Source organism: Poecilia latipinna, unplaced genomic scaffold (assembly GCF_001443285.1).
Source record: "Poecilia latipinna isolate Pla-1442-1.1 unplaced genomic scaffold, P_latipinna-1.0 Scaffold813, whole genome shotgun sequence".
NCBI lineage: Eukaryota > Metazoa > Chordata > Actinopteri > Cyprinodontiformes > Poeciliidae > Poecilia > Poecilia latipinna.
This window is the reverse complement of record NW_015113429.1, coordinates 135606-146090: the sequence shown is the minus strand read 5'-3', so window position 1 is coordinate 146090 and position 10485 is coordinate 135606. Positions and strand designations below refer to the sequence as shown.

Here is a 10485-nt window from a genome sequence, read left to right as displayed (position 1 = left end):
TCCATCTCCTTCCTGAACTGTTATTGCTGGTTAAAGTAATGCACAAATATGGATGTGTGTTTTTTGATCTGGGAGAGGGAACATTAAATTTTTACTGCTAAAAACAATCTTTGAAAATACAATATGATTAATTTTGTAATTAACAGGGCCCTGATTATTTTTTTTAATTTCTGTGAACAAAAAATAAATAATTAAATTGTGGAGGGCCCCCTGTTGGTTAGGGCCCCTAGAATTGTCATCACTTTCCCCCCTATACCGCGGCTGGGTCCAAAAACAAATTTTTTGTCGTCAGAATTTAAAAACGGAAAGGTGTTTACATCAGAACTAGCTGTAATCTATATAATTTAAGGTTTATAGATATAGCTGCATGTCATCAACATAACAGTAGAACTTTCTCCCTTGCTGCTTGATGATTTTAACAATTCTGTTTACATGTATTTGGAAAGCACATTGCCTTTCTTTTGCTGACCTCTCATATTTATTTATTTTTTCAATTAGTCCATCCTAATTAGATTTTAACCATAAAAAATCCCAACAAAGGCCAGGAAGTGATTATGGTAAATTTATTAAACATCAGCAGCTTTATAAACAGACAGAAAAGAAGTCCCGGCCTTCAACAACCATATGTAAAGTCTTACAACATGCCCATCTGAGTTACAGTAAACGGTGCTGAGTAAGTTCAAGTGCAGAGTCTCAGAAGTATGTACAAATACCTGGATAGATGATAAACAAGTCAAACCCACAAACAAACTGGACAATGTCTTAGCAATTTCTTAATGGTTACTTTAGTTAGATTTTATATTGACTTCTTTTTCTCATTCTGTATTTAATAAACCACGCAAGAAAGACTCACAAGGATAGAGGTCTATAAAATGTTTAGCACGAGCGCACGGAGGTGGATTTTTTTTTTTTTTTTTTTTTTTAGTATTTATAAGTTCATTTATTATTCATGGCCTGCTTAAAGGCACTGCCACAATACAGAGGGGAAGCTACTGTCCATCACTCACACAAGACAGTCCATTCTAATGTCTAGAGTATATGGGTGGTGGGGTTAAGAGGGAGCCGCTATAGGTAAATCTCATAGAAATCGTCGAGCTCTTCATGAAACAAGTCCCATTCGTCCTCTGAATCTGTTACTTCATCGTCGGTTCCTGCAGCAAGCAGCATGAGAAGCATCTCACTCAGCTCGAACGTCACCATTTCCTCGTCGTCGTTGTCGAACGAGTCGGTGCTTTCTCTCTCGTCAAAGATGTCCCACAGTGGCGTCCGCCTCGAGTTCTGAGAATTGGAACGGGTCTTACAAAGTGTCTACTGGATCTCACACACACAGAAACTAACTGCTTTTCACTTTCTTTAATCTGCTTTTCCTATTCTCAACTATCTTCTTGCTTTCCAGCTCCACTACGAAGTGGTCACTTAACAGAACTGGTCACTGTACAGCTTTGCGAATGCATTTTAGCAGGTTTGGGAAATGTGTTTACCCGGTTCCTGTTACTGGATCCAGTCTGTCTTCTCTGCGGCTGAGCTTCCTCTAGACGTCCATCAGGGAAGGCGTGTTTGTAGAAGCAGTTTGAGCCAAAAGGACAAGTTCCACGACCTTCATCGAAGTACCGACATGGTTTACTCCTACAGATACCAGACAACAGAAACAGAGGTCAGGCTTTCTCGGTGAAAGCAGCGACAAAAGAAAAGTAAATGGATTTAGTTTGAATAAAAACCAAAATAAATCTAAATATTTTATCAACTTGATTTGATGTCAGCCACTAAGCAGAGCAGCAGTGCTCATGTAGGAACCAGGCGACGTACCCCATGCCATCTTTGTATTTCTGGATTAGCTTCTGCTTGTCCTCTTTGTCCTCCACCCAGTACTCACTTGGGATGACAAAGTTGGATGTGATTCGACACTCTGGACAGGACCTAACGAAAGAAAGAGCAGATTACCAGACATCATCCTTCAGATCAACAGAGCCATCCTAACTATGGCCTCTTTAAATAACCTATAGAGTTATTATCACACCACCTTTAATAAAACTTAAGAGTCTCTCACATTAGTCAACTTTAGGGCCAAAACAATTCCTCGAATGATTCGAGTACCTCGATTATTAAAATTCCTCGAGGAAAATTTTACCTGCCTTGTGTCCGGGTTTTATTACTTAGTGCACCGTGTTCCGCCGGGAACATTATTTGTTTACGCGGAGATCTGACTTCCACCTCTGAGTTGTTGACGAAAGCTAAGTTTTAGAGGCATAACGTTCAATTTTCAAGTTCGGCCCATGGGGATTTTATTGATTGATGATAATGCCCAGGTTTTCATCGTTTTTGGGGGACCAATAAGCATCCTTAAAATGAATGACGTGATGCCTCTGGGAGCTGCTGGTTGAAAGTGAATGGCGGGAAGAGCGAGCGCTGCGGGAGTATTTATACAGGTGAGCGGATAGATTGAACAATGCGGGCGGCTGAGTAGTTGATGCTTTCAGAGTAAGTGCAACTTTACGGACGAACCACACAATAAATTTCATGTCATCCCAGTCTCAACAAACTAGTGGCGGAAAGAATCGCAGTGGTACATGGCTGGTAGATGAGTTTCTTAGTGTGACGAACGAAGGTGCTGTAAATATCCCGTATTGCTCCCCCCTGTTCTTATGTTCGTCCCCTGGTCTACCGGTCCCTGGACTTAAGCTCGTCTGTCCCCTGGTCTGTTTCCTCCCCTCCACCCCCTTCTTACATCACCTGCCTCCCAACCCGGGTTAGGGTCAGGGCATCCTGCATGTTTTAGTTCTCTCCCTGGTTTAACGAACCAGGGAGAGTAGAAGAACATTGAGTTGGTGAGAACATTGTTTCTACCAACAGGGAGAGAAAACATGCGGGATGCCGGCCCTCCAGGTCCCACTTGGGGCACTACTGGTTTAGGCTGTATATTCAGAAAGATCAATACCTGGTAAACAGTGGAAAATATACCATGATAGAATTCCTATTTATACAGGTTGAAAATTAACTGTATAAAGAAGTGTTAATTTTTTTATACAGTGAATAAAAAGTTAACCATATAATTTTTTATTACATGGCTAATTTTTTATTGTTCTGTCTGAATTAGGACAAAGTTATGAATCTTTGTCCTAATTCAGAAACATTCTTACATACTGTTTGTCCCTTAGACTGTGTTGGAAGATGCAGGGTGAAGTCACTGCTCTCCAAGCTACAGAAATAAGTCTGCTTACTTGATAATTTTGCTCTCGAACTGCTTGGCACTCCTCCACTTGCGAATGCATTTCAGACAGTAACAGTGGCTGCAGTTGGAGAGGATCCCAAAACGACGCTCGCTTGGGTTGGACTTCTCGAACACAACCTCCATACACACACCACACATCATGTCCTTACTGCGCTGGATGGCAAAAGAAATCTCCATGTCTTTCTCATGAGCTTCAATGCACGCCTGGAAGGAGGACAGATAACCAACACTTTAGTACTGCAGGGTTTGGAATAAACATGCTCTGTCTGACTCCCGCTTGATTCCTTCACCTTGGTGTGCTCTGAGCGCTGGGAACTGTCACTGGGATGGAGAACCTGCAGGCCACACATGTCACACACGTCACCATGGAGATAAGCACAGTTGACTCCGTAGCGGCACTCTCCAACAGCAGCGTATGGACAGAGCTGCTTCCTCAGGTCTTTGTTGTCTGGGCCTGCGTCTCTGTCAAACTCCTCAATGAGAGGGGCCGAGCTCTCCACTTTCACTGGCTCAGCTGTGAACACACACACACACACACACACACACACACACACACACACACACACGATTTACTAAATGTTTCATTGTTGCGCTGCAGAGTGGATAAGTCCTGCTCTCTGTCTGATCAACATTTACCCCATTTAAATATGAACGTTTACTACCTGCAACATTTCTTCAGGATGGAGGTGAAAATGTCTTGAACTGCTGTAATACCAACTTTATCCCCAATATAATAGAGAACTTGCCACTTTTTGTTAAAATGTAAAATTTGACCAAAACTACAGCCATGAAACTATCTGCTCCTACTGGAATTAGTGAGAAATAGGCTGAGTAGCTGAATGGAAACATGCTGAAGATCCGAGTCTGAAACTTTTCTTGGATTTATGGTATTAAAAGTTTTAGAGTGCCCTGCGTGAGGACGACATCATCCCTGAGCACAAACTCCCACAGAATGTGTGCACGATGTCTCGCACACACTGCTCAAGCAAATACTGTCAACAGGAACCAACACACCTAGTTTCTAGAATCCCAGCTGCATGAGCTGAAAGCACATAAAGCCTGTGATCCTGGCTGATTGACCTTTATGACGGATAAAAGTCAAAGTGGTCGCTAATGTACCTCAAGAGCCACCATACAGCATTCAGGACAGGGGCCACTAGAGACTGGACTGTAGACGTTCATTGAAAGCCCAACCAAGAATTAATGCACTTACTGTACAGTACATGGACATATTTGTCTCATTTAATATTTGAATTAAAAAATATTTCAGGGTTTTTACTAATTCTACATGTGAGATATGAAATATAGTTGTGAGGAAGTTGTGTACATTTTATTTAATTTTTAGGATGATTTAAAAACTAAGATTTGATATTTCACTTAGATGCCCCTGAAAGTTGTTCAGTAGCAATGATCACATCCAAACATCTAAAATGACTTAATAATGTCACATTTTCAAACATTAATATCACTACCAACGTCAGGTGAGTGAAGCCGTTCACTCACCTCGTCCACAGTACGGCTGTCCTGGAACAAACTCTGCAGCGTTGACCCAGTCCTGAGCCCCTGACCCAGGCGACATGTCCCTTGGTTCTGGGTCAGCCGGGTCGGCCGGGTCAGCCGGGTCGGCCTGGGAGACAGAGGCCAGCGGCAGCGTCTGGGTGTTTGGCAGCTCCTCTTTCTTTATGGGTTTACTGTGCTCAAACCTAAACAAGCAAAACAGAACCCATCATCAGAGCAGAACCCATCATCAGAGCAGAACCCATCTACTCACTTCCTGAATTGAAAGAAAAAAAACTAAAAACTTGAATACAGTAAAATAAAAAAAAGATAATTTTTAACTCTAACCCCAGCCTACTAAAACCATTTCAGACTAAAGGTTCACACACCTGTCTACAGTTGCCTTTGATATATAATTCAAACATTGATAGACATATTTGATTCGTAATTACTTGATTTTGATGGCATTTGACAAGAGATAATGGTTATTTCTTGCTTCATGGTTAGTTACTGAATTATATTTTATGGTAAGGTTTAACATCAGTCATGGTGCAACACTAACCTAATTCTGAACATTAAGAAGACCAGGGGAATGGTTGTGGATTTCCACAGACATGAGTAGAACCACTGTTGTAAAAAAAAAAATTGCGATGAGGAGTTCCCAAGTCTTGAAGAAAAAAATGTGGACTTTGTAATCAGGATTTATTGTATATCTACAACTAAGAGAATATTATAATGAAGAAACAAAATGTGATGGGGGAAGTGAACCAAATGTAGTACTAGAAATATTGTTGTTGCATTTAACTACAAATGATCAAAATCTATTTATATATAAATATGTGTAGCTGGCATGTCAGAAATATACAGTAAGACAGTACCAAATATGTCGAAGAAATGGAGAACCCCCCTCCCCCCAAAAAAAACAAAAAACAAAAAAACATTTCTGTCACATTCTCAGATGAAGGATGGTTTCAACCTGCTCATTAAGAACAGGGGAATTCAACTGAAAAAAAATTGTCTTTTTTAATCATTTCATCTATTAAGAGTAAACAACCAGCAACGCAACAAATCTGCTGGAGGCAATGTGGTTCTGAGGACCTGAGTCACTCGTTTTTTGGAGCTGCTCAACATGTTATTTTTTGGGATTATATTTACTTTTCCTACAGAAAATATTAAGATAGTTTATTACATGGCATGTGCATCTTAATATTTTGGCAATATCCCTATGGTAGCCAAAAAGGAAGACCAGCACTGATCTAAAATACGTCTGACAGCGGTGAGAAACGCAGCGGCTATGAAATGGATAAAATGACATTCAGCCAAAGATTCAAGGAAACAATACAAAATGAGAAATGGAGCAAATTTATTACTCATAAAATATTATAGATGGACACTGAATAGACTTATTGAAACTTAAATATGTCACAATATCTGCTATGTCCTTTTGTTCATATTTGTTTATTTTTGTTATATGTCCATTTGCCAAGGCTCTTGTCGGGTTTTTTTTTATGTAATTTATTTTGTTTCTTCTTCATGGTGCAATAAAAAGCAAAAATGTAGGTGAAAAATAATAATTCTACTAATAATACTAGTACTGCAAGATTTTTAAATGTCAAGCAGCTCAACTTCCAGATAACACTTCATCTCTAATATATACACATGTTAGCTTTAAGTAGTATTATCTGACATCAAAATTTGCACACTGAGTGCAAACAGTGTGATAAAATAATTTTCCAAAACCTAGTCATGTTTATGTCAACAAGCAGAAACCCTCAGAGCTTCTGGGGGGCTGGGCATCAATCACAAAAACAAATGAACAAGAATGTACAAAGTGAACGCAAACATACTGACATTCACAAACACCTCATAGCAACATTTTATCTTCATACAAATGGGTTTTATGTAAAAACATAAAACCATTTATGTTTTTAACCACAAATTGGTAAAAAGGTAATTTTAGTAGTGGGTAGTGATGAGTTCCAAATACCTGATCAAAACGCTCATTTATTAACCAATCACACAATTCAAAAGCTGAAAATAAACCAAATCAACCTTCTTCACACATCAGCTCCTCTGACCCATCCAAACAGACTCACATATAGAGATTCACCAGGGCTAGTTATGAGACACAGTGTGCAAAAAGATACCCAGAAAGCTTGTGGAGTTTGAGGAGGGGGAGGGTACTGGAGCTATGCATAAAGAGAAAAGGAGTGAGCTGCAGCAGGATGAACCTGGTGAACCCAACAACAGCAGCCTGAGAGGAGAGGAGGGGAGGAGGGGAGTGGAAGGGAGAGGAAGGGAGGGGGTCAGTCTGACAAAGAGAGCACCTCAGAAAAAAAAAAAAAAAAACTGTTATGCAATTACTATTTGGACTGCAGTGTATTCTGTCTGGCCCTAGGGGCTGCAGGGGGAAGAGAGGGAGAAACACAAACACAGAGTAAGAGAAGCTTCAAATGCTAATGACAACATTCACAGCATGTTGGAGTGTTTTAAATGAACAGATTATCTGTCTAAATCAGCATCATAGTGTAGCTAAAGTGCAAGTAGTTAAGTGTACAGTGCAGTTAAAAAAAAAAAGAATGGAACATGTCAGTGTTAAGTTTTAATGTTTACATTCCACCAAAAAAGGAAAAAATATAAACACCTGTTAATCTGCCCTGATGTTCAAGAAAATTATCATTTTCTTCAGTACGTATGCATAAAATAATTAATATATTCAACTTGGACATACAAAGTGAACTCAGATTACAATTTTTGATCACAACATACTGTTTGTGGTTGGAACTATAAAAAAAAAACTTTGGTTAAAAGGAATTGATATTATTCAGGACCTGTCAGGTCCCTGTATAGCCGGTGTCAGAGTCTGGTCTGCATTGCCGCCACGGCTGCCCTTTGTCACCGATTCTGTTCATTGCTTTCATGGACAGAATTTCTAGGCGCAGCCAGGTGCTAAGGGGATCCGTTTTGGTGGCCTTAGGATCACATCTCTGCTTTTTGAGGATGATGTGGTCCTGGGGTGTCCTGCCCCAAGTGGACGAGTTAAGTATCTCGGGATCTTGTTCATGAATGAGCGAAGAAGGTAGTGGGAGATCGACAGGCGGATTAGTGCAGCGTCTGGAGTGAAGCGGGCACCGTCCGTTGTGGTGAAGAGAGAGCTGAGTCAAAAACTGAAGCTCTTGATTTACTGGTTGATCTTCCTTCCTACCCTCATATACGGTCATGAGCTTTGGGTCATGACCGAAAGAACAAGGTCACGGATACAAGCAGCCGAAATGGGTTTTCCATTAATGAATGGATGGATGGATATTATTCAGTTTTTCTTTTAGAATCTCAGAAATCAAGCTACAACATCTGAATTGATTGATCAATCAGTCCGGCCCAGAGTCCAGGACGCTCCTGTAGATGAGATTTTAATCTCAAATCGTTTTAATCCTGAATAAATAAATGTTAAAATAAAAAAAAAGTGGTGGGATAAATAACAAATAAAACATTTTGGTTTTGTAACATTCAATTTTGAACTAAATATTTCAGTTCCATCAACTGAATGATTGCCGTGCTTTAGTAGATGAGCTTAGATGAGTTTATAATAAAACTCATCCACCCACTATCCACCATCTACCAGCTTAGTCCTGCAAATGGTGACTGTCAACACACTCAGGCTGCCCATGTGCAAAAAAAATTAGGATGGGTAACATTATTGTTGGAATAATAAATAAAAATAAGCAATACCACAATGTGTATAAATATGTAAGCAGCGACAAAAGCTGCTTTTCTGATTAAAGTGAAAGCATTTAGGGAAATGTTTCATTTTGTGCCCTAATCTAATCCACTATGAGAAGTAAGTGTGTCATTTCTTTAGGACTGCACAACACAAATTTAAAGCTATCATAATATTGTTGTAGACAAAATGCATATCATAAAGAACTGCCTTACCTGCAACAAAGGCCAGCTGATTATTTAAGTACCATTCATTTGGACTCACTGTGTCTGTCATATACTTGGTAACATATTTTTGATGTGATAAAAAACATTTCAGAAACCAATGTGACAGTAAGGTGGGCATCAACAAGAACCAACTGTTTCAATAAAAACATCATACATGAATTTAATTTTCTCTGGGGTCTATGTTTGTTATGAATCTACGTTTGTTATGAATCCAAAACATAAATTCATTTAGGCCCTAAGCTGAAAGCACATAAAAAGAACTTGAAGGTGTTTAAACAAAAAAGGATGCATGGGAGTCAGCTGCATGAGATTTCTGGCACCAAGAACCACAACTGCAAATCCACAACATCCATCACATTAAGCAATTCATTCTCCAGCACTGTTTCCTACTGACCTAAAGAGCATCAGAAACATAGAGCCAAAGAAGGCAGCCGCATGTCGACAAAACTTTACAAATTTATGTTTTTTAAAAGCTTCCTCTCACCAAAGAGCAGCTGATGAGCTTAACAGCAACTCCACAGTTTATAGACAACACATTGACTGGAGCAGCTGTCTCACATATCAGAGTCACTTGAGGAGCAAGCAGCATAGCTAAGATGCCCCTCCAGCAAGGCTGTCATTGGTTCAGAGCATGGCTACTTTTAGAAAACTAGTAACAACAATCTAGATTAGTATAATTTCCCAGCCCATATTAGCTTTGCATGCATATCTTATTTATTTTGGCATATGTTTGTAAAATTCCTGGAGTAGTCAATACCTGCAGCGATCTCCAAACACACAGTTTCCCTTCTGAAAGAACTTGCATATCATGGCTGCAGGTTTGCTGCTTGAAAGATCATGAGAGTATCGACAGCTGTCTCCTTCTTTGCAAAGACCATGCATGAAATACCTGCAAATTCAAATGTGAAAAGAAAAGTACACGAATTAGAAAAGAATGAGGTAATCATTTTAAAATTAATAATTTAGCAGAACTGAAAGGCTGAACACTCATCTAGAAGTACAGAAGACAGTTAAGGATAAATGCATCCTACTGCTTTAATACTGAAACTATATTCCTCATCACTGACAATAAAACTATTGGAATGACGAATCAATCAGGAATTTACCACCAGATCCTATCTTTCCCTACAGTGTGTACTGCTTACCGCCAGGCTGCTTTAAGGTGAAAGAATATAAAGTTCTTATGAAGTATGGTTTATGGTTTTATCAAGGTGTGGCAGTATGTATAAGTTTGACACGTTTGCCAGTCGGATAATAGTTGACAATGTACGTAACATAGCTAGCTAGCCGGCCGCTAAAGTGGCTCAGTGGCCATAGTCAACACAATAACAGAGGACTCCAGCTAGCTCAGTAACAGAGCCGAGGTTGTCGTCAGGCTGTTAAGCGGCCACTAGCCGTCCTCACAAACCAATATTCGTGTCAACCAATAGCTGAATATGCCCTGACACTATAATACTCGAAGATAGCGCTCTACCTGCAGGTTACGTGTTTTGTCCAACCTCCTGTTACTGAAGGAGCCACCGTAGACGCTGCTGCTGCCTCCGCCATTTCTGTTTATGTTGAGAAGCTACAGCCGGATGTTCCGGACAGCTCCGCTTAGGCTCGGCTACTTTCGGAGCGAACGAACGGGATCGATGATTACCGAAAAACCTATTTTGACTCTTTATTATACAACTTAATTTTTTGTTTAAATTATAATGGTCTCGTCTTAATTAGTCACATCATATGGAATTCATTTAATTTCATGAAAGAAAAAAAAATAACTGAAGAAGAGTCACATTGTTTAAATAGCGGTTAAGTGAAGGTTTAGTTTA

General features: G+C 39.7%; 1 protein-coding gene across 1 annotated transcript; it reads right to left on the bottom strand.

Annotated features, from left to right (window-relative positions):
- Positions 1 to 547: 547 nt before the first annotated feature.
- Positions 548 to 10253, bottom strand: mkrn1 (makorin, ring finger protein, 1). The gene is made up of 8 exons (XM_015047184.1): positions 10146 to 10253; positions 9429 to 9560; positions 4733 to 4932; positions 3520 to 3743; positions 3219 to 3433; positions 1807 to 1917; positions 1482 to 1626; positions 548 to 1278 (listed from the first exon to the last, which is right to left on the bottom strand). Exons 1-8 carry the CDS (start codon positions 10217 to 10219, stop codon positions 1066 to 1068), a joined length of 1314 nt encoding a protein of 437 aa, XP_014902670.1. The 5' UTR covers positions 10220 to 10253; the 3' UTR covers positions 548 to 1065.
- Between the last annotated feature and the right edge of the window lie 232 nt (positions 10254 to 10485).

Coding starts and splice junctions, on each gene's coding strand:
- mkrn1 (XM_015047184.1), bottom strand. CDS start 10,219: ATGGCGGAGGCAGCAGCAGCGTCTACGGTGGCTCCTTCAGTAACAGGA. Junction 4,933..9,428: donor GTGTTTGGAGATCGCTGCAG/GTATTGACTACT, acceptor TTGCTTGTTTAG/GTTTGAGCACAGTAAACCCA. Junction 3,744..4,732: donor ACAGCCGTACTGTGGACGAG/GTGAGTGAACGG, acceptor GTGTGTTCACAG/CTGAGCCAGTGAAAGTGGAG.